We start from the raw sequence: 23,951 nt of genomic DNA, 5'->3' as shown, positions 1-23,951 counted from the left end.
ACACCAGTCCCTTGGTGTTCTTGCAGCATTTGCTCTGATGTGGGCTTACAAAGAAGAGGTTCCACAGATTTTGTTGCCACACAGTTTCAGGTTCTTGGATAAAATGTGTTTTGTTAGTTATAGAGAGTAAACATCACATGCTCAGGTTTTTTTATGAATAGTCATCAGAAATAAATTTAATGGCCACTTTGAGGAGCTCAGTTGCTGTGGCTGAGGTGCTTCCAGTGCTTGGGGACGTGGAGGAGAGAGCCTGGAGGTCCTTGCTGTGACAGGGAGTGTTGGAAGCACCAGGTTGGTGTGCAATAATTCATTAATAACTTAGAGTCACCTTGGTTTGTCCTGTCAGTACCATAAGTGCTGGATGGCAGAGGCTATTTCAGATTCATGTTTGGGATGTGTGATATGTGGGTTATACCCATCTTGAGAACAGCAAAGGGTACAAAAGATCCAGTAACTAGCATTTTCCCTGCCTTTCAAATGCCTTTTTTCTAAATACAGGTGGCCTCCAAAAATTTTTACAGTATTTACTTACATGTTAAAATTCTCTTTAAAATTATTTTCATACTGAAAGTCTGTCAGGGAGTTAATCCCTCTCTTGGTCTTACTTAGGCAGAGCATGCCCCAAATGGACCAGAATGTGGCTATGGCTCCTTCCACCAGCAGTACTGGCTGGATGGGAAGATAATTGCTGTTGGTGTCATTGATATCCTGCCCTACTGTGTGTCCTCAGTCTATCTGTACTACGACCCAGACTTTTCTTTCTTATCTTTGGGAGTCTACTCTGCATTACGGTAAGAGAATATTTTCCTTATCTGGTTGGTTGGAATTTTGGGAATTAATACTTATTTCTAAACTTGGAGTTTTATTTTTAGTCTAAATATATACTAGTAACACTGCCTTTAGCAAAGTAGTTGTGGAGTTGGTTGCCTTCCAAGTAAATTTTTAATTGTCATCCTTGACTAGGGATGTAACTTTCTAGTTAGCTAAATACTTTTACAGGTTAAGAAAACACGCAGAAACAAAATGCCTTGTTTTTATTGCCCCTGAAAATAATTTAATATTGCTTGGTTTCAGCAGGAAAAGCTCCTTCATTTTTGTCTGAATAGAAATAATTTTTCCTTTGGCCTTTTTCTAAGCCCAGTCACCAAATTAAATTAATCACTTTTATAGTTTTGTGCACATTGAGATCATAAATAACAGAGTACCTAAAAAGCGTTGTCTTCTGAATTAGTGCTGTCCTGCTCTACTAGCACTGCGTATATTTTTCAGGTATGTTAATCTCATTATCTTTCTCTTCAGAAAACTTGATGGAGAGAGTGATCCCATGAATTTTAAAGCCTTAAATTAACTATCCAACATTGCCTTGCAAAACAGTAGGAATTGTGGATATTGCTTTTCACTGTGAACAAAACCTGTATGTAAAATTGCAAGTTACTGCTTTTCTTCCATAGGCAATTTTATGATTCCATTGTTACTATAAGTGAAAAAAACCCAAACCCTAAATGAGTGGAAATATTTGTGCAACTCTTATTTTTTTCCTTACCTTTTTTGCTTCTCTGTTTATATGAAATAAGTTGGCCACAGGCAAATGTGGTGTTCTCATGAAGCAGCTGGGTTCGAGCCTCGTGCCAGACATGTCTGTGCACAAGTCTGAGTGTGAGAAGCTTTAGCATGAACCTTTTCACCTGTGGAGATTTGCACTGCACTCTGTCAGGTGCAAAAGGAGCCCTGGAATTGGGAGATCCAGCTTTCCTCTCTCTCCAAGGGCTCCTGCTGAGAGGCACCTTCTGTGCAGGGGCAGCTCCTCAGCTCTTGTTCAGTGTCAGTGTCATGGACAGCACAACTTGAGCTATGTGGAACACAAACACCACTTCAAGGAAACTTCTTACCACAATTAGTTCATAAATATTTTCTGTAATTAATAAACCACGTGCAATTTAATATCTCAAAGGTCTAATCTAAATTTGATTGGATTTTGATTAGGATCTGATAATTTTATAGACTTAATCAGAACTAACAAATGTGGAAAAACACTGGAACTCCTGTGACTTAGAATTGATCTTTTTTTCTCTTAATGGTCTAGATTTTTAGAACTGTTCCCTTACAAATGTTAGATACCTCAAATTAGACTGATTTTTTCCTTGCAACATGAACATACAAAATACTAAGTCCTCCTAAGAATTATTTTTTAGTATTTGTACATATCACATTACTTTATGTAATAATAGACTGACATAATCCATGCTTACGAATTCTTTAAATGATTTGAAATATTCTACATAATAAATTTCAAGCTTTGTAGCTGCACCATGCGTGCATGGCTCAACTTGTGAAAAAGCAGCTTGTAAATTCTGCAGCATTCAAGGCAATAAAAATGAGTTCCCAACAGTCCTGGAGGGAGCCAACCTCGTTCTTCTTTCAAAAAGGGGAAGAAAAAAGTTGAGTTAGGGAGGACTTAGGAAGTTGTAAAGGAATCTGATACCTTCAAAGCTGTTGCCAATTTTACTCCAAGGAGGTTGGACTGCCTTGCTGTCATTTCCACTTCATGCCACTCTGAGAATTGTTGCTGCTGAGTTGTAGAAAGGAAGGGATTTGAGCATCATTTGAAATAGGCAGGCATGTAAGTAGAGAGCAAGGGGAGAAGAAACTGCTTGGAAGTGCCAGTCTTGCAACAGGAAAAAGAAATCAAGAAATAATACGTAATAGTAATTTAATTTTAAGGGATAAATTGCCTCCAGTGTTTGTAGATGCTTCCTATGTGAATGTACTCATATCTTGGATCAGAGAATAGTTTGTGTTGGAAGAGACCTTTTAAAGATCATCTATTCCAGCTCCCCTGCAGTGAGCAGGGACATCTTCTTATCCTTTTGACACAGAAAGCAAAACCAGCATCCATTTTTTATCCAATTTGTTACAGAAGTGATCTGCAGAGATAGAAATGCTGCAAAAATGATCTTTTATAGAGGAAGCACTGGCTGAGTCTTTGTATTAACAGTGCTTTCCTTGTGCCAGTAAAATAAAAAGCAAAATTTTTTTGGAATACATTGACATTTTTATTTAGGAATAAATGAGAAAATCATGCTAACAAACATGGGATGGGTAAAAATACCTTTTGTTGCATAAAGATAGGTGTTTTTACATGCAAATTGCTGGAGCATAAATGACAGAACAAACAAGAGGCTTATCCTTGAAGCTTATTTTTCAAAAATACTCTGATGTTCTCCCGAGCCATGTTAACCAGTAGAATTCCAGAATACCAGTAGGTATCTATAGAATTCCAATCTACACAAATACTGGCAAGAAACATATTAAATAGAGGGTGTTAGTCGTTTTTATTTAGATATCATATCAGGCAGTTGGCAGACCAAAACGCAAAAATGAAAGTATTTTTAAGCCTGACATGGTGTTGTGCATTTTGATGATTTGTTTGTTAGGTTTCCAAGTAATAATTTTCAATTTATTATGTTTGGGATTTTTTAAAACATTCATTTGGAGTTTATGATCCTAATTTTTATTTTATAGAAGTCTAGTCCTTTATTAAGTCCTAGATTAAGAGCCAGATAGCTGTAAAATATTTCAATGTGAAGAGGTAAAATAGCTTTAAGAATTGTATTCAAATGTAATTAGTCTTTTCTTTCCCCTCACAGGGAAATTGCTTTTACCAGACAGCTTTGTGTAAAAGCTCCTGATCTCTGTTTTTATTATATGGGTTTCTACATCCATTCATGCCCCAAAATGAGATACAAGGTAAAGTGTGTTTTTACTTATTTCCTTAGTGTGCTGTTATTCAAAGCTTTGACACTGTTCATAGTAATATAATATTTTGTAATTGTCATTTTGGATTTTAATGTAGACTTTATATGGTTAAATTTGAATGCTGGTTACTATTTAACTTGGCTTAGGGATTTTTTTCTTTTTTTCTAATTTAGTTGCATGTGCTATTTATTACATCTTGGCTTAAGAGAGGTTTTCAAGGCTGTCAGATGATGTTTGTCATTTGGTTACCTGGCTATCTCATGTTTACACTCTCTTTCAATCCACTAAAATTCTCCCTTTTTGAGGCTGGAATATTTGTAACTGTTGCTTAGTGACTCCAGGCAGTGATAAGATGTCTTCTTGGCCTTGGCTGGGTTTTACTTTTTTTTTTTTTTTTAGAGGCTCTGCCCATGAAACCAGTAAGAAATTTGGTGAGGCAGAGCAGATTTTGAGGAGAGGATCAGGAGATTCCACAGATCATTTGCAGAAACCACTCTGGCTGCCTTGCAACCCTGTTGGCTTCACCTTTGTTCATTACTCAGTGCCTCTCTTGTGGTTTTATATCTTTATATATTTTCTCTCTAAATATATCATTACTTTTAGATATTAATATGATACAATTTCAGAGTAATGAACATGGATAGCAATTTGCTGAACACTTCCATATAACCATTTTTATCTGCTAATAATGTGGAAAGGTCAAAAAGTTCACAAAATCTAGAGAAAGAGAAGTGTTTTCATTTTCTTTTTTTCCCCTCTCAAAATGTGCTAAAAATCTGCAGTGTTTTTAAATGGCCAGAAATTGTTACTGGCTCATTAAAGTGATGGTTGTCAAGGAATTTCATCTTGATTATGGCCTGTGCTACAGGTGACTATGATGATTGTCTTCAGAAAATAACAAATTCCTCTTGTTTTGTTAGATGATCTGTTTTTGTGTGTGTGTGTCCCCTTTGCCAGCTTGAATTTTCATGTCCATTTGCTGGCCAAACAAAGAGAATATTAAGTTTGATGGAAGAAGATGGGTGAGTTGGAAAAATCTGCCCTTTTTCATCTGAGTCGTCCTAAGGGCTGTTACATCGACAGCTTGAACCAAAGCTTCTGATTACTTCCTCTATTCTTTGGAAATATTTAGAAGTTTGGGCTGATTTGTTTATGTTGAGACACTGCAATTTAACATCCCCTCTCTTCTACAACCTGCATGGTACAAGATTTGTAAGATGAATGGATGTAGTTTACCAGGGCACTTAAGGAACAAATCTGGCAATAATGACAAAAAAAAAAAAAAAATCCCATTTCTGAAAGATATCAGGGCTAAGAAACTTTGGGTACAGCTGCCTGTAGTGCTTTACTAAAAAAATGAACTTTGTGTACATGAATTAAATTAGGCACTGCATTAAAGGAGCCACTCTACATTTGAATTATTTATTACAATGCTTTGTTGAGCCTGTGCTGCAATTTGAAAAGGATTGCATCAAGAATACAACACTCCCACAATGCTTCTAGATTTCATTCTTAAATAATGGAAATTGATTAAATTATAGTGGGAGTATTTTACTTTTTGTTTCCTTCACAAAAGCTCTTTTTCTTCCCTTGCTTAGAATTAATGACTATTTGATATGACTGTGATTTGGTAGAATATACATTTTAGTCTTCCAGAAACCTACACAAGTCAATGTGTTAGGTAATTAGAGCTGGAGCAGGGACTGGGGAGGATAAGAAGAAAAGCCTGTACCTGTGTGATTAGAACACACATAATGCTCTCTGCTGGGACAGCAGTAATTCAATAAATTAATTGCAAGGGCCTTTGTTCTATTTTATATTTCTTTTCCTGGATGCATTTGTTCGAGAAGTAGACAAAAGTAATGAAATTGAAAATCAGGGTGAAAATTAATTTTTGTAGTTCCAGTTTTCCCCTCATTGAAACAGAACACCAGAACCAAATTCTCAAGCTAAGCTCTGAAATGCATCTGGATAATGCTGCTGCTCCTGTAAGTGATTGGGAATGGTGCAGTAGGGTGGGGAAGTACTGACTTTGTAGATTAAGTAATTTCAGTAATGCCTGGTGGATTTAGAGGCATTTAATGTTAAAGACTTTGCTTTATTGCAGTTTAATAGAGATGTTAGAGGCTCCCTTCCCTTAATGCTGCTGCTGTGGAAGAGTGACAGGCTGTGGGTGACTGATGTTAAACTAGTGTCAGGTAAAGAAAGAGGAGGAGCTGGAAAGCTATCCACTGGCTTTCTAGCCTTTTTCTTGTAATTTTATTTGCAAATTATTTGTTTTGGGGCCTTCAGAAATGAAGGCTGAGCACAGGAGCAATTCTTTTTATTTAGTGCCTTATGAGAACACAGCATTTATTTACGGTGAAGACAAAGGGTTTGGGGGATAATTATTGCGGGTCAGTATGTGACCATTTCATCTGCAGGGTTCTCTTTCCACAACTGGTACAATTTTGTGTATCAGTGGGGTGTAATCCACTGGAAGACTGGAGGCCTGAAAGTCCTGGAAGCAGATCCCAGAGCTGGGATTCCTCTGGCACAATAACAGAGTTGGAGAATTCTGGATTCTCAGGAAGGAAGATGAATGGTTAGAGTATCAACTAACCCATGGATCAGACATAATTATAGAGGTCTTTAAAATAAAGCTCCCTTTTGACTCACTGGTTCATTCCTTTTGTTCCCCCAGCAGCCAACAACGTGATTTTAGAACGGTGCAGTCCCAGTGAAATTTCTTTTAAGATATGGGAAAGGACTCCATTGCAAAATTAGGATATCTTGTAGTTCTCAGCCTCTCTCAGATTTGTTCCCATGTATGGGTTAATATTTACAAACTGGTAAAATAAAATCTACATTAAATTGAGACAAAAGATTCCTGTAGTGCTCTTATGTTAATATGGAAAAATCCAGTGAAAAAGCTTAAGCAATGGCTTTGTTCCATTTTTTCTGGGTAGGTTAGGGTAATACAAGATTTAAATGGTTCTCTGAAGAAATTCATGACCTTGTGGGAAACCTTCTCAGGCTCTGTTAGATGTGGTAGTTCTCACATTGGAAAATAGTCTCCTAGAAAATTTTCCAAGAGTCATATGATGCAGTCTTTTTCCTAATGCATTTTGGAGTGTGTGATAAAGTTTTAGGCATAAAGAAAGTATTTTACTTGAAAATGAGGTTGGTCTCAGGGTTGCTTCTCATTTGTTTAAATCCTCTCTATGTACTTGTTAATGTTTTCAGTTAAATGCAGTAATTTACAAGCATATTTATGGAATTACAGAAATAAAAGAAGCACTTTTAATAAACAGTTATATCAAAGAAATGTTTGAGAGGACCTTGGATTTTCTTCCTGCATTGATATTCTTTATCCTGGATCCTTCAAGTAAAAATTTTACTAAATTCACATTTTCCAGTCACTTAAGGTCCTTTCTGTTCTTTCCATTGCAGTGCTTTGACGCTGATTTTGAGTCTCATGGTGGGTGATGTTAAATGGATTTTGAGGTTGTATTTCTGGTATAAATAGAAAGTGTATTTGCTGCCTTGCATTAGCCATTGGGCCTCTGTTGACCTTAAATCCCTTTCTCCTCTTAAGTTCTTGTGCTGGGAAGGATTTGTTGGTGACATTTTCTATGTGAGTTTCCTTAGTTCTGGGTTTTCTGAGGCTTTTTTCAGTGTTGGTATTTGCATAGATCTGTGAAGGTACCTCTTCTCTTTAAATCATTGCTTTTGGATGATACAATTTCAGAGCACTGAATATTGATAGCAATTTGCTCAACACTTGCACATGACCATTTTTATCTGGTAATAATGTGGAAAGATAGAAAGTTGGAGCATGGATCATTCCTTGTTTGGGTCAAGGATGTGCTTCCCCTGGGGGCCACCCCACTGGTGCTGGACAATAACTCTCAGAGGCCTTGGAAGTGCACAGCAGATTTAATGTCTTTGTGCTCTGTTATCTCTGTGTGCCATTTTAAGGCCATTCTATGATGTGAAGAGGTGTTTTGACTGAAACCTTTATCCAGACTTGTATGCAGGCCAAAGTAAATGGAATTATTTCAAACAGTCTCCTTTGGTATCAAGTCATGGCCAGACTTCAGATAGATGGAATACTAGAAAGGGCTCTGAAATGTCAGAAAAGAAACAAAAGGCTGATTCAACTGTGATTAATCATTCTTAAACTAAATACCTCGGACTGACTGTGGTTGTGAGTGGTGCCCCTGGAATTTTATGGCACTTGAGAGCCAATTTCTTTGGCTGCTTTCAGGAATTTCAGCATCACTGCTCGTGCAGCAGTGAAAAGCATCCAGTGGTAGCCTGCATGTCCACGAGATCCACAGGAGTCTGGCTCATCTTCCCCTGTCCAGACCCTGTCACCATGTCTCACTCTGGAATTTAGTTAATGTTCTCAGTAAGCTTGGATTTGCTGTGTAAAGTGAAATTTGTGAGGGAAGGAGATTTAATGTGACATGCCTTAATGTGATCCTCTGTGATTTTGGGGGTGTAAGCACATGCTTGTTATGGTTCTGCCACTGACCAGCAAAAAGCTTTGCTAAATGTGTCATCACTGGTTCCACACAAAAAGTGCTTTTATACCTTTGTGTGTCATCTTTTTATTCTTTATTATTCTTATTATCAACTTTATTATTCTTTTTCGTTCTTTAGTATTTTTTTCTTTTTAGTCTCCTTTTCTCATTGGTGTTACTATTTACCTTAAAAAGGGAAAAATATGATTAGCTGGGAGTAGTTTGGAGGACTACAGTTACCCCGAAACAAGTGGCTTTTCCGGGATTAATTTTGTGAGATTATAGGACTAAATCTGCATTGCAATTAGTAAAAAACAACTTTTTTATGTAACCAGGTCATAAAGATTCAACTAAATATCCTGAAAAGTCAGTGCTTTTACAGAGTGTCAAGTTGTTGCTTGCGGCACCATTTGATAATAAATAAGTCAAGTACCTGCATTGTAAAACCCATTTTTTATGAGAGCAATACAAGTTTTGGCAACACAGTTTTATTTGTTTTTGTCAAGACCATTAAAAACAAACAGCAAATAATAAAGACAAAAACTTACAGCAGTAAAGTCCTGAGAATGATAAATCGCACAAGTGAGGAGGTAATCCCTGCTGTTTTGTGTGTCCTATTAACATCATTTTTATCCTACTCTTTCCTCCCTGGACTTCCCGGGATCCTCCTCTACATGAGCATCAGCAGCTCAAACTGAACATTGATTTCTTCAGAGCTCTCACCCATCTGCTCCTTCTGATGGGTTGGGTTAGTGCTTGAAGATAAACTCCTCTGAATTCTGTTGGAGTCTGGGCATTAAAACCTAAAGGGATTTTGGGAAGTCTTTTAGAGTGGCCAAGACTTCCAAAAGGATTTTGCATGATTGACTTGATGTACATGTGTTAAATGTGAAAATTAAGCTTCTTTAATGTTCCTTCAAGGTGTATTTGGTGTAAAAAGTCCTTATCTCTCTACATGTTCTTTATCAAATGTGTTTGACTAGGAGGGATGTCTGGGTTTTGGATGTAAGAAGGCAGGTGCTCTATTCAGCAGAGTCCCTTACAGCTTTTTAAAAAATCTTTTTTCCTTTTGTTTCTTCCTTCTGTAAAAGCTTTTTTCCTTTCACCTTTTCTTATCTGAAAACCTGTGCCAAATAAATGGAACATGTTGGAATAAACAACTATGAGAAAAAAAAGGGGACAGAATAAAAACACCATGGGTGAAAAATTATTAGTTCTTGATGTCATGCTAGTGATGAATATTTAAAAGCTTTTCTCCTTTACTTTTAACAGCTTCTTACAAAGTGTTTGAGGTTTGTTTTTTTTTTTTTTTTCTTTGAGAAAATTGTGAAAATCATATTATCAGCATCAGCAAGCAGGAATAAAGAGATTTTCCATTCTGGATAGCAACAGCCATAAGTGAATGCTGACAAGGGATTTCTACTGAAAATGTAATTATGTAAAGCAGAATATCAGTTTCCATATCTATTTCCATGTTTTCATAGCAGGTAAAGATAATGAATGCAATTACTCAATTGCTTTTTTTTTTTTCTTCCTAAGCTGTTGGTTTTTACTGTGTATAATTGGTAAGTTATTACAGTTTTTCCTCAGTACAGGTGTTGAAGCTGTGCTGAATTTTACACAGCATTTTTCTGCAATCCCATTTTTCTTCTAGAAACAGACACAGACCCCACCTATGTCTTTTTGCTTAACTTTATTTCTCCTGGTAAAATATTTTCAATGAAGACTTACTTTTTTTGTCAGTTAGAACTCCCCTGGGAGAGAAGAGAACATGTCCCTGGGGATTTATTTTTCTTATGTTAGAAATGTTTACATTCCTAATGTTAGAAAGTTGTATTTCTTTTTATTTGTTTCTGGAGTTGAAGATGACTGAATTTTGTAGCAGAAATGAAGTGAAAGTAATACAGATAGTTTTGTTTGACTATTATTTCTAGGCTTCTGTCAGGGCAGATGATATTTGTTCTGTAGGTCTCAGCTGAACTCTGACATCAACAAGTCTCTTTCTCATTATTGCACCTTGAGAAAATAAACTTGGTTTGGATCGAGTTATTTGCATGTGGTCCATAAAAATCCCAGCCATATTCTGTATATTCAGGATTCCCAGTTCAAATATTGTGAAGAATAAACAAAGAAATGTGATTCATGTGGCATTAGCTACCTACATTTGCACATCAGCAGGGATGTGTTCTACACCTTTTATTTGTTCCAGGAATCTTGTTCATTTGGGATAACTTCGCTAAGATTTTTTCTTAATAAATGTGATTTTGCTGATTTGTGTAAAATTTAAGTGAGCTAAAATCCTACCTTAAAAACCCAAGAGTAAGAGGCACAGTTTGTTGAACTGTTGGTCAGTTCTGTGCTGGTGAATGTTTTCAGAATTACTAGAGGTAACTCTGTCAAAGGGAGCTGCTAAAAAGATTTATTCAGGATCATGTTAATAAACCTGAGACAAACCATCTTCTGAATGATGGTAGCTGGTGAAATTTATCATGTCTAATTCATGACTCAGCATAGTCATAAATTCCCTGCTTATTTCTGACTTACACTAAATCTTAGTTGAAGGCTCATTTAGGGAATCCATAGCAACCACTGGCAGTTAAAGTGAGAACTGTAAATTGTGAAATCCAGAGACAAAAGAGCTGGGGATTTTGTTTGGGTGACTTTCTTGTGGTTTTGGTTTTTGTTTGTTTTTTGGGTTTGTTTTGAGGGAGAATAATATATTTCACAATTTATATGTCTTTAATTTTTTTTTCCTTCATGTGAGAAATGAGGTCAAAATTCCCATTTCAGAATTTGCCAATTATAATTCTACAAACCCATTAGTCCTTGCTAGTAAGTGTTAGAATGTGTGGAATTAAGAGTATTTTTAGGGTTTCTCTCAAGCAAATGACTGGATGTAGTGCTGCTTCATCAGCTTCAGTTTTGTTGATTTAATCATTTTGGATGATCCTCAAACACTACTTAACACCTTGTACTTCTGAATTTTGTCTTTGTAACTGTCTCTTTGTGAGAATTCCCAAAAGTGAGTTAATTTGACTATTCAGTGATGGACACTGTGCAGTGCTGTGATGGAAAAGGTGAAAACATATTTATGGAGATAGTGCTCTTCACTTTTCCTGACACAGTCCCTTTGTAAAGCTGTTCACAGCCAGGCCACTTTAGATGTTGGACAAAATATTAAACTTCTTGTTTAATATTTTAATATCTTGTGCCCTACAGAAAAGTCAAATCTGTCACCGAAGTGTGAGTCCTTGAAACTGGTTAATTTTATCTGTGCACCACATTTATTGAAGATGGCAACACTTGGAGTGTTGGATCTCTCATTTAACTCCAATCCAGCTGCTTTTATTTTTGCTGTTTTGCTCTTTATATTAGCTCTAATTAGGTAATATTGTCAAGTGGAATTTATTTGGTCTGAAAGCCTGGAGCTCCTGCTTTTCCTGGCTCTGCCATGTTTCACTTGTGGCCTTTACAGTAGGAGCTGGCTGACAAGCCAGTAAATCTACACAAGAGATGTTTTCTCTCCAATTTTCCAGAAAAGGTTTAATGGGAGATACTTTAATGAGGCCTGGTTTAACTAAGACCTTATTAATTTTACAAAGCTATCACAGTACACTCCTCTGAAGTGTTCCATGTAATCTAGTTGACAATTCATTATTATGAATTATTATTTTCTTTGTCTGTGTTTGTTTAGCTGCTGACTGTACGGAGTCTCCAAGTAAAAGTATAATTAATGAACAGAATATATTAATGATGATCTATTGTTTATCCTCAACCCTGATGTTAAACACAGTCTAGTTTGCAAAAAGTACAACTTGGATGGGAATTTAAGTCCCAGAATCCTATAGAGGTGAGTGATTTGGAGCCAGGAGGGAAAAGTGGAATCATGGATTGTGCAGTCCATCCCTTTACTGCAATATAGGCTCAGTTATATTTGTGTTAACTTTTAAAACCTGTAGGACATGAGCCAAGGGCCTCCCTTGAAACACTCCTCTGAGTGGCACATCTCTGCCTTGGTGTGAGTATATAACAACATACAACATAATATGTGTAACATATATATAATAATATCTAACATATAACATGTTCTTATCTTTTCTTGTTCTTTAGTTGTCATCCCACTGAAATTATTTTTCTTAATGTCTCATGTAAGCTTTTCTTCCTAAAGAGTAAGATTATTATTTCTTTGTTGTTTTTGTGTTTAATTTTATAGGGTTTTTTGCAACACCCTTCTTTTTAAACCTGATGGCTGCCAACATGTCTCTTCATGGGCTTCTCTAAAAATCCCAATCCAAGTACCCTTCAATTCCTTCTTCAACTCTCATTTTTAAGCTTTTTGTAAATTTTTTAATGCAGCCTAGAAAATTTTCATCAACCAATGTATTTTGTCCTAGACAATGGTGGCTAAAATTAGGCCCTCAGCTGCTGAGGTCAGCTCGTAGCATTTGCATTTATACCATGAATTTCTGCCTTCATTGTGCTGGAGAAGATAGCAGCCTCTGGAAGCAAGGAGAAAGGGTGGAAAGGAGAGAAGAAAAGGGAATTGTGCAACTACAAAGTTTTCAGAATGGGCTAAATTGGGATGTGGGCTGAGTTATTTTTAGTGCCAAGGTTCGTGACTACATGACTTTGAAAGAAAATGTGTTTATGCTGTTGAATTTCTTTGCTGTCCATTCTGCTTTAGCTAAGTCTGTGTTAAAACTTGCATTTTTCTTTATTTCAGGAGAGAATATTGCATTAAATGAGTTGACAGGGTATAAAGGGGTTTATGGTTTTTCCTTCCAGTGCTTATGGAGATCTGCTGGATGAATTTTATCTGCCTTATAGTAGTAAATTATTATTTATAGTATTACAGTAAATACCTGAAGTGACAGCTCAAAGTAAAAAATGAAGAATTAAAACCTAGAGCAAGGCTATGATAGGACTGGGTTGCAGATGATGGTAATTAATTGTTTTCACACCACCAACATATCCTTGGTAGGGGAGTAGATTATTTCATGTTATCCTGTGGTATCCACCACTGTTACTTAGATGCAAGAAATTTAAAAAGAACAAGAATACAAGTTTTTGTATTCTCTTTAATTGGTGTTGGCGTCAGTAGTTGTTAGTGGAGCTTAGCAGGCTCTGGGGTGGTGCTGAGTTTTCCCAAATATCCTTGAGGGCTCTGAGGCTGCACAGAGCAGGGCCCCAAGCAGGAGGGTCAGTGGAAAAGTGAAATATTTTTGTTACAGCTTCTTTAAAGTTTTTTCTTCATCTAATAAAATCAGTTCCCAAAGGCTTTCAAATGTTGCCTTATTGTGGAGACCTGGGAGCTTGATGAGTTGTTGCCTTTTAGAGTTCAAATTAGGAAAAAAAAAAAACCAAATAAACAAAAATCAACAACCCCAAAGCCCCCCTTGTTGTTTTCAGACACTGCCCGAAGGTTTCTGCTTGTCCTGGGAGAATTAATCACTGCCAAAAAACTTAATTTTGTTTAGTTGTTCTGAAGAATGGAGCTGTTCTGAAAGGAGTGACTGAAACTGTTCAGAGCAGTTGTTTGCTGTGTTGGATAATTTGGGGATTCTGACTAGAAAGGTTTCAGGGGAGTAGATCATCCTTTTTAACAGCACAGGATACTGTTTGCTTCCTCCCTTTCTCTTGTTTGGCATGAAAGCATTTTCACAAATAACACTGAAATGGGATGAGAAAAAAGGGTGTGAAAATGACTCCATTGTTAATTAATTGAAGAAGAATGGGTCTGTGGAGCAAAAGTACATAGCACCCAAAATCTATCTTTGTCCCAACACAAATGCGCTGTTGTTCTGTGAATGGACAGAAGACAAGATGAGCTTTTTGTTTCACTGATTATTGATTTTATTTATTTATTTAAGTTATTAGGGCTAGTGTTCTCAAGGGGTGCTTAGTGATAGTATGAGCAGCGTATCCATGATTTATTTAATTTTTTTTTTTTCTTATGTTCTTTCCATTTGGGTCTTACCAGTTGTCATTGTGTGGCTTGTTAATTGCTTTTAACTATCTTCCATTCAGGGAAAAGGGAGGAAAGTGGAGAGATGTTAGAGTACATTTTGAGGCAGAAATATTTAGGAACATTTTTCACTGCTGTCCTTTAGATGTGCAGATCTCCATTCAGCTTACTTGACTCAAACTGATTAAAGTTTTAGTCATTTAAACTTATATTATGCCAATAAATACAAGCATACAAGTGTTTATAGCACTTTGCTGTCTCTTTTAAAAGTGTGTTAAAAGTGCAGGGAAGTGCATGAAGCTGCTTTCTTGTTTCAGGATATGCATGCACATGAGTACAGGGTGCTGCTTCATGGATTTAAAAATAAAGCAGGATGATTGCCTGGGCAATTTTGAGTTGTTTGGAACTCTGAAAAGCGGGAATTGTGAACTGTTAGTATGGCAACAAAGTGCTTGACCTCTGTAAGTGCAATTCTAATTTAATACTCCTCTAATCCTATATTTGGGTGCATGTTTAATACTCCCTTGAATTACCAGGTTTTGGAATGATCAAGACTTACACAGCCTATAATATAGTTCCTAACTCCAGCCCATTTGTCTCCAAACTTGTTTTTTAACATGAAGGTGTTTATAAAGCCAAATTTTCAAACATCTGGCATTAAGAGAAAACTGAAGTGTTGATGTTTCAGCTCAAAGACTTTGGGGATGCATAATGTTAAACAGTCTGTTTTCCTAAACATGCAAGTAGACATTTGTGTACCTTAAATGGCAGTAATTCAGATGGAGCCATAATGGGGAACGTGTTCTGTCCAGCTGAGAGAAGTGCTGGGCAGTTTTACAGGGCCACGAGTTTCATGGATGCAAAGCTGCACACGTAATGACTGCTGCAAAACCTCCCATATAATCTCATTTTGTTCAGCTTTGTCTGATAAAAATGAACTTACTTGACAAGAATTTTAGGATTAGAAGTTGAATATTTTGTTTATAATTATGGAGACAGAATTAATAACATAAGGAGGAGTTTGAAAACATGTCAATCTCAAAAAGGACATGTTGAAAGGATACAATTCTTTTTACTGTATTGTGTCCTCAGGCAGTTATTATTTCCTGCAAAACACCTTAACAGAAATTCAGTACATCTCTGTCTAGCCATGCTTTCAGTGTCTTATTCTTCCATTCATTTAGTGTCCCTATTCTTGGATTCTTTCATCAATTTCTTATATCTAGCATGGTCTCAGAGGGAATGCATTGACGCTCTGGAGCTCTCTCAGTTCAGTATTTTTTCTGACAATTAATGTAGCTGCAACCTGGTTTTTGGTGAGAAGAGAAGAGCTGAGCCAAATATGTCCTGGGCTCTGGGGACACCTCAGAGCCCCTTCCAGTGCCTGAAGGGGCTCCAGGAGAGCTGGAGAGAGGCTGGGGACAAGGGATGGAGTGACAGGACACAGGGAATGGCTCCCACTGCCAGAGGGCAGGGATGGATGGGAGATTGGGAAGGAATTCTTTACTGTGAGAGTCCTGTGAGATTGCTCAGAGAATCTGTGGCTGCCCCATCCCTGTGAGTTCCAGGCCAGGTTGGACAAGGTTTTGGGATAGTGGAAGGTGTCCTTGCCCATGGCAGGGAGTGGAATGAGCTGAATGAGGTCCCTTCCAGGCCACCCATTGCATGGCTCTGTGATTCCAGGATGCTGGGAGCTGGCAGGGGCTGTGGTGGAAGTTTGGATTCTGGGGTGGTGCCTCTCACAGCTGTTTGGGATGGAGGTGGATGTGGCCCCAGTTCACTCCCCACTTTTCCAGTCTGGGACACCACAAGCCACCTCCTCTGGGGTGGCAGAACTGTCACGGTGTTGCACCCCAGGCTTTTGTCTGGTCTGAGCCTGGTGCAGGGATGGCTTCAGCTCTGCCCTGGGGCTGGAGCTCCGGGTGCCAGGATGGTCCCAAGGTGCTCAGATGCTCTCCTGCTGAGAAGGGACTCCTGGGAGAACACAAATTACCCACTCCCAGCAAACAAATTCCCCTCTCCCAGCAAACAAAGCAGGCTTGTTTAACAAACCCTCGACAAACAAAACAGACCTAAAATTAGAATGCTTGTTTCATGAATGAAAACTTACTATGAAAATAAACATTTTTAGGGACAATAGAAGAAACTTCTTTTAAAGCACACGTGTTTTGATGGTCTGAAATTTTTGTACAGATCCACGTTGATCCTTTGTGCAGATAGCTGTTCTGTTAAGGTTTAAGTTCTAACACATGCTTGGAACAGTGGTAAAGTGAGCCTTTGTATTTATTTATTCAGTTTTTAATCTGCAGATGTAAGGGAGACAAGTGGGTTTAGATTTTTTGGCAGAGATGCATTACTCTATCCTTGTAATACAAATTGTAGACACTGAAAGACTGAGATTTATCATTGCCTTTTTTCCTCCTGCAGCTTTTTAGTCTGAATAACATGTTTGTGTGTGCACTGGGGATACATTACCATGAATTTCACAAGATTATTTAGTCAGGATCCTGCAAAAATGTAGGTTTCACTAACAAACTTTCCTGTGCTGTTGTCTCCCTTTGTCTAACAACTTCACTCTTTTTCTCCTATCCTAAAATTACTGTTAATATCTATTTGCCTGTATATGCCACTGTTTTTGAGGTTGTTTCTTCACTGCTGGGCTATGTGCATTTCAGTGTTGAATGACTAAAGATAAATTACTTGGCTTTTACTCAATTTTTCATTGCTGGCCTTAAAAAACCTTGTCTAGTGTACCATGTATTGGTAGAAAGCCTTGAAGTTAAAAATCTTGCACTGTTCTGAATTACTGGCTTCAGAATATTATTTCTTGTTCTTAGATGTATGAAAGCAGCAAGAAATGAAAAAAGTTGGTCTGATAAATTTTAAAGTGACCTTGTTTTTCAACATGACCTAATTGTGTAAAGTTTGAAAACCCCACATAGCATATCTTAATCTAAAGCCAACATCAAGCATCTGAATTCTTAATTAGGAATATATTTCAACTTGTGAATATCAGTGTTTCACAATTTGCAAAGCTGTCAATTAGTCTGTTATTTATTATGTCTTGAAATATTCCACAGGCTGAGTCGGTAGCTGGGCTTGAGAAGCATGAAATTATTTATTCAGTATAAGGCTACCCTCACTCAGACTTCTTTGGGAAGGTCTTATTTTCTTGCCCTCAGAGTCTGGATGGATTTTTGGCAAGTTGTCTTTTGGCTGGTTTTTTAAAAACCGTGTTGGAGGCTGAAGCAGCACTTTGGGGAAGCCCAGGACAGGAGTGGTGTTTGATGGTCTGGGAAGTCACACAGGGAGAGCTGAGCTGGAAAAGGGCTCTGAGTGGGATGAAGGGTTGAGTTTTGGAAGGTTTGGGGCTCCAGGCAAAACTCCCTGCAGTCATTGGAGAGACACTGGGAAAGATGGGGTGTCGGAACTCAAAATGCCCCTCACACATTTTTGGATGTTCCAGGCCCAGGTCAGAAGCATTTGAGACCCTGGCAGGCAGCTGGAAACAGCTGAGATTTTGGGTTTGAACCATGGAACGATTTACCAACCTTGCAGGAAGAACAAGAAGTCACAAAAGTTTAGATATTATAGTAGAAGTAGTCACAAAGTAGAGGGAAGAATTTTTGAGTGCTGTACAGGGGTGTTTTGGTTTTGTACATGGGGGTCAGAAGTTTTAAGATGGAGGGATTTGGGCCTGTCCTGTCCTCCCTCTTTCTTCTTCCTCACCTCCATGTTCTTGGTGATGTTGGCACTCACAGATTGGTTTAGAGTAGAAAGGCACCATCTAATATAGGTAATAGGCATTGGGGACAAACTGTACCCATGTAATACATAATGTACCATATAAATGATAGAGAAGCACCATTTAATATAGGTAATAGGCATTGGGGAAAAACTGTACCCATGGAACACGTAATGTCCCATATAAAAGAGAGCAGCAGCCCTGGGTGAGGGGAAAAGAAGCAGTCAGGAGTCAGAGAGTTTTCTCCAGGAGCTGGGAATGTGCACTTGGATGAAGGTGCAAGAGCAATGCAGGTGTTGTGCACAGATAAAGTGAGTAAATGGAGTCTTCATAGAGACCTGAAAAGTAAAAAGAATAGATAGATATAATAGATACAGTATACCTGATAATAATAATGGATATAATGTACCTGTATTCTGTAATAGAATATACCTGCTTTCCTCTTGTGTCATCTTTTAGAATTGTTGATAAAACGGTGAGAAAAGTCAGGTTGGAGTTTATGTGGGTCTTATGTCACAAAATAATTTCTTGTCGTTATCACAGAAGAATAAGAAACTAATTTACATTGGTTCACTGTTTGGCACCTCGTAACCAGAGCCAATGTTTCTACAAAATGAAAATAAAAGATTCTGCACCCATTTCTATCATGATAGTGCTCTAATTCTGTTGAATTCTAATTTTCTGCTTACCGCTGTGTAGTTGTACAGGAAAAAAAATTAAGACATGCTCACTTTCATTTAAATTCTCTAAATTTAATTTTGTTTATCTATATTTTCTATTAAGTAAACATGGTGTGTGGTGTTTTTACTTTGATAACTACATAGCAGAAGCCCCTTTGACAGGGAATTAATTTAGTTTTCCTGTGGCATATGTCCATAAGCTACAGATGAAAGCTGTTCTTTTTAGATGTGACTCCAGCTGGTGAGGTATTAATGAATGTTTAAAGCTATTTGATATTAGTGTGACAATTTTTTGCCTCTAAGGGTAAAGCATGGGTATAATCTATTAGGTTGTGCATATTTTTCCTGTGATTATTCCACCTTACATTAAACATAAGAAAACAAACTTTAACACTTAATTTCATACATTTAATTTAATGAACTCAAGAAATACTGTCAGTTTATGGCAGCCCTTCAAGAGAAGGATATGGGATCCACATGATTGAAACATTCATTTCTTTTTCTTGTTATTTTTTGGGGTTTTTTTTCCTTCTTTTCCTTCTCCCAGCTGCCAAAATAAACTCCATTTGAGATAGACCTAAGTCAGCAGAGTTGGTGTGTCTCTAAAGAAGCATTTTTCTTGAGGCCCCCACTTGGGTTTTATCTTTTTGTCATAGTTCTTTTTAATCTCCCTTTCCAAGTTTAATGCTAGGGTCTCCTTAAGAATGTCTGCTGCAGATTCAAAGTAAACAAGGTCCATTTCAGAGATCATATGATTTTTATTCCGTCAAACACTTTGATTTTTTTTGTAGTAAAAAGGCAATTACTATTACATTTTTTTTTCTGTAATATACTTTAAAAATATCAAGTTGTTGACAAAGTTGGCTAAAATTCAAGGAAGCTAATTTCAAATGTACAAGCTTAACTCTTCTTTATTGTTGTTTTCAACTGAAGTTTCTCAAACTGTGCTGCTTTTTTTAGCATTCTTGAGTAGCCTCTTTACAGATAAGAAAGATTCTGGCTTCCAGCTCCAGAACAATCTGTGTGGTACTGTCTTTAGTTAGCTTATTCCCAACTGAATTTTAGATTGCAATTTCCAAAAACTGTTAGCTGCTTTTATAGATTTTATTTACAGTCACAAAGTAATTTTTCCTGTAAAATGTTTTAAACACACAACCTTTTGAGTTCATAGGGAATCTCAAGTCTCTAAATGTGCACAAATCCACCTTGAATTAGAAACATTCCTTGGAATCTCAATTTCATGTGGATGTTGCTTTTCTGCCAGTTTAGTGTCACTAGTACTAAATATTAGTGCATGAGAGAGATAAAATGGCAATATTTAAAGCAATGGAAAGTTTCAGATTCTTAATATTCTAATGTCCTTAATATTCTGGTGGCAGTCTCTGGAATTCCATCCAGTAGAGTTTTGCTGTAAGTACTATCTCATATCATCCTTTTTTTTTTTTTTTTTTTTTTTTTTTTTTTTTTTTTGTGTACATCAAACACAAAGATTTTGTAGCAACATTGAAGGTGAAACTTTTCTTTCAGTAGTCTGTTTTAATAAAATGCCATTGTGTACAGCACAGATTAGGAGATACAAACAAGAAAAAAAGAACAAGGAACCTTGGGAAATGTAAAGAAGGCAAAATAGACACATTGTAGTTTGGTGATGTAAAATTATTTACAAACTATGCTTAAAATTGGCCCTAACTTTATGTAAGCTCCATACTTGTAGTATTTATCTTTGTTTCTCATTTTCAAGAGTTGTCTTTAAACTTATTTGTGATTTGGATATTATTATTTCAGCTTCGGATGAACAGTAATCCTAGGGCAGCCCAGAAACCACAAATTTGCTGTTGCTGTCATCAATGGTCTGGAACCAGGGTACAACAGCAGTGTCAGGGTAAATAATGCACTTTATTGGTCTTGAAGGAACCATTTTGTGGTGTTTGTACTGTTGGCTCTGCAGTGTGAAACACCATCTCCAGGGCAAATTCAGCCTGAATTGTGACTGCTGCTGAAATCTTAAGAATCACAAATGTAGAATTTGTGTGAATATATCTATCCATCTTTCTTACTGAGAGTAAGAGGAATGGAGTGGGAATAGGCACAGATATTTAATGTCCTGTGTCTGAGTTAAGAAATGTTACTGTACCTGGACACCCACTGGTTTGAGAAAATCCCTAAGTGCAAAGAACAGGAATATAAAAGACTGACAATATTTAAATTAAATTTTCATAAGTATTTCTATAAACATGGATGTGTCTATCTAGTAATCACATTTTTATGATGTAATTCCTGAACATACATATTTTTTTCCTCTTTTGTGCAAGCCTTATCACTGCATTTATTCCAGACAGAGTGGCTTCAATGCTGGGACTTTTGAGAGGGTGGCTTTAGTTGCTTAGAACAAAGTCAAAACCCTCACTTTACTGCTTTTTATAAATGAGAAAGGACAAACTCTTAGCAAGAAGTCTTGGAGGAGAGAGCAGGGCTGGGAAGTGGCTGTGAGAGGATGCCCAGAGCTGTGTTTTATCTCCAGCCCTGGGCAGTGGCATCCCAGGCTGATAAGGAAGAGATGATGCAGCAGCCCTAAGGCTAAGACCATGCTAATTATTCTCACTTTACAACTTGAACCCAGAATTATCTCATTGATTAATACAGTGGTGTTAGAGAGGAGAACTGCTGGAGTGTGGGCATGGATGTGCTTTATCTCAAGCAGCACTTTGTTGGCTTCTTGGATGCTGTGGATGGAGTGTTGGAATATTAACGTGCTGCAGGTCATAGTTTGGAGCTCAGCGTAATCACCCAGAGCCTCCCTTGGGCTGTTCCACTCAGTGAGTGGAAGGAAAGATAATTTTGGCATAAAAAAGGAGGAAGAAGAGCGGCACAGGCTTGGAGACTAAAGGATAAAGGAAAAAAAAAATCAAAACCTGTCCCAAATGTTCCCTTTTTGCCTCAGTGGAAATCAGTTTTTTCTCTCGCAGCCCATGAGCCTTTTCAGACACCTGTTGGCTGTTTCTCGGTATCAAAAACAACCTTGAAAGTGTTCAATATTTCAGGTAATTTTTAGGAAAGGGGGAAAAGCAGCTATTTGGAGTGTACACTAAGCTATGAAGATAGCAAAATCCAAACAATTCAGCAGTAGCACATGTTTGGGAAAACAAAAAAAAATGAGAGTTTCTGAAGGCGTTTTGAGGGGAAGGAGGAGCGTTTCTTTAAAAGTACTTCTTTGCAGAGCACCTTAGGCAAATAAAGTGCTGAGATTTACCTTCAATCTCAGTGAAATTTAAGATAAACTTAATTTAATTCCGCTTTTGTGGTGGGTTAAGAGCATGTAGGCAGTTAATGGCCAAATAATTGCATGATAATTGTAGGATATAGAATGTGAAACTTGGCTGTCTTCCTTTTTGATTTTTACTCATTATCTTAATCTGTTTTACACTAACCTGAAATATCCTATTTACCTGAAGGATACTATGAAAACCATCTAAAATGCTGGGGGTTTTTTATATTTATTGAAGTGCAGCCAAGTATGAATATATAGTCAATAATTGTAGGAAATTATTTTGTTTGACATGTAGAAACAAATGTCAGAAATATTTTCACTTTGGGTTTATCATCTATTATTTCTCTTAACATGTTACGTGGACTTATAAAACAGACAAAAAAGAACTGCATGTTGGCAAACTATTTACAAATTTGCTTTGGACAGTCCATTTAAACATCATTGAGGAACAATGATGAAAGACAATTAAAAATAATAATGATGTAATTAATTGATCTAGATAAATGTTGGAAGTAGATGGCCTTAAAGGTCCTTTCCAGCCTAAACCATTCTATGATTCCATATTTCTGTTGGAAATACAACATCAAATTATATTTGTATTTCACTTACAGGAATTTGGAGGTTTACTTTGGAATTTCATATTCCAAAGAATATGTGAGAAGTTGAGTATTTGCTCTGAGTTTCCATGTTTGAGGTGCCTTGGGAAGCACCTAGAGCTCCTTGGCTGCCTGTAAAATTCCCATCACACAGATTTTGTGATGATGTAACTAAATGAGAATGAACACATCTTTCTGAGGAGCAAGGATGGGCACTTCATGTGCTCCAGTTCTGTGAGCTGCAGAATAAATTCTGGCTATTATTTGTAACATCTTTTAAGGATTACAACACATTATTCTTTAATGAAACAGAAAGGTGGCTAAGCTCTCAAGAATGCAGCTCTGGGATCCTAAAAATGTGGAGTCCATAATTATTTCAAAGTTTGCAGTTTGGACAAACTCAGCTTGTTTGATGCTGGCACTGCAGTTTCAGGCAGCCTGGTGAGATCCAACTTGTTAATTGAGTTACCCAGTGGTGTAACTCCTCCTTGGTGTAGATTTTCTTGTAAGCTCAATACTTTTTGACAATAAAGGTGAAGTTTCCAGCCATCTCTCCTGGATAAACAGAGCTGCTTGCCTCATTCTGTGCCCATTGCTTAACAAGGTTTTTGTTTGTTTAAAAAGATGTTAAAACAGTGACTACGAGGTGGGAGTGAATTTGTGGAGGAAATTTTGGGGCAAGGGGAGGGATTTTGTTGTTTTTCTGAGTCTTTTAGGCCTTGCACAGCTGGGTGCCATGTGAGAGAGAGGCTGGAAGCACAGAGGGGTTGGGATGTGCAGCTTTGTCCAGGCTGGCACAGCCGACTTGGGGGATCACAGCAGGTCGAGTTACCAGCCAAGGGCTCTCCTGGGGATCCATAAACTCTTGTTTCTGTTTGTGGAATGAAATCAGGGAGCAGGGGTCTGTGCAGCACTCTGCTGGGGGTTCCAGGGGTTGTCTCTCAGGGGAAAGGCTGAATTCCATAAACCCGTGGTGGGCAGCGCTGCCCAGCTCTAAGGGGTCACTGTTGATAATTTGGGGTTGCTTTGTTTGTGTAGCCAGAGCATTTCTTCTTGGGCAGCTGGCTGGAAATGGAGATGAAGGCAGTCTTAATTCACTTTTAATAAAAGATCAGTGGTTTTATTGTGGAAAGATAGAATACAGATGTAAACTGTACCTGTGTGAGTTTAACCTTCCTATTTTGTTTTTTCAGTGCTACTGGTGCTTGACCTTAATTTTTGAGACTATTGTCTTTCTTGGTAGTTTTACATTTTAAGTTTTACTTAGACTACAAAAACAAACTTTGCTGGTGTTTTTCATCTCAAGTGCTTACCAAATCCCTCAGATTTTGCAAAATATTTAAAAAGTAATCTCCAGACTAAAGTCCCACTAAAACCTTTGCCCTTCCTATGGAACAAAAGTTCAGAGAAGTTCTGGCTGATTGTAATTTGAA

The 23,951-nt window shown here is 37.4% G+C and overlaps 1 protein-coding gene across 5 annotated transcripts in view; it reads left to right on the top strand.

Annotated features, from left to right (window-relative positions):
* The window catches only part of ATE1 (arginyltransferase 1), a 68,200-nt gene that overhangs the window by 22,590 nt on the left and 21,659 nt on the right, over window positions 1–23,951 (top strand). For all 5 annotated transcript variants that reach the window (XM_030276557.4, XM_030276556.4, XM_030276554.4 and 2 more), the window contains 2 exons: window positions 610–791; window positions 3,648–3,747. In XM_030276557.4, the coding sequence (XP_030132417.4) occupies window positions 610–791; window positions 3,648–3,747 (282 nt within the window). The remainder of the gene's footprint in view (window positions 1–609; window positions 792–3,647; window positions 3,748–23,951) is intronic.

The sequence above is a fragment of the Taeniopygia guttata genome, chromosome 6 (assembly GCF_048771995.1).
Source record: "Taeniopygia guttata chromosome 6, bTaeGut7.mat, whole genome shotgun sequence".
Taxonomy (NCBI): Eukaryota; Metazoa; Chordata; class Aves; order Passeriformes; family Estrildidae; genus Taeniopygia; species Taeniopygia guttata.
Note: the sequence above shows the minus strand (reverse complement) of the source record. Positions and strands in the feature narration are given on the sequence as shown.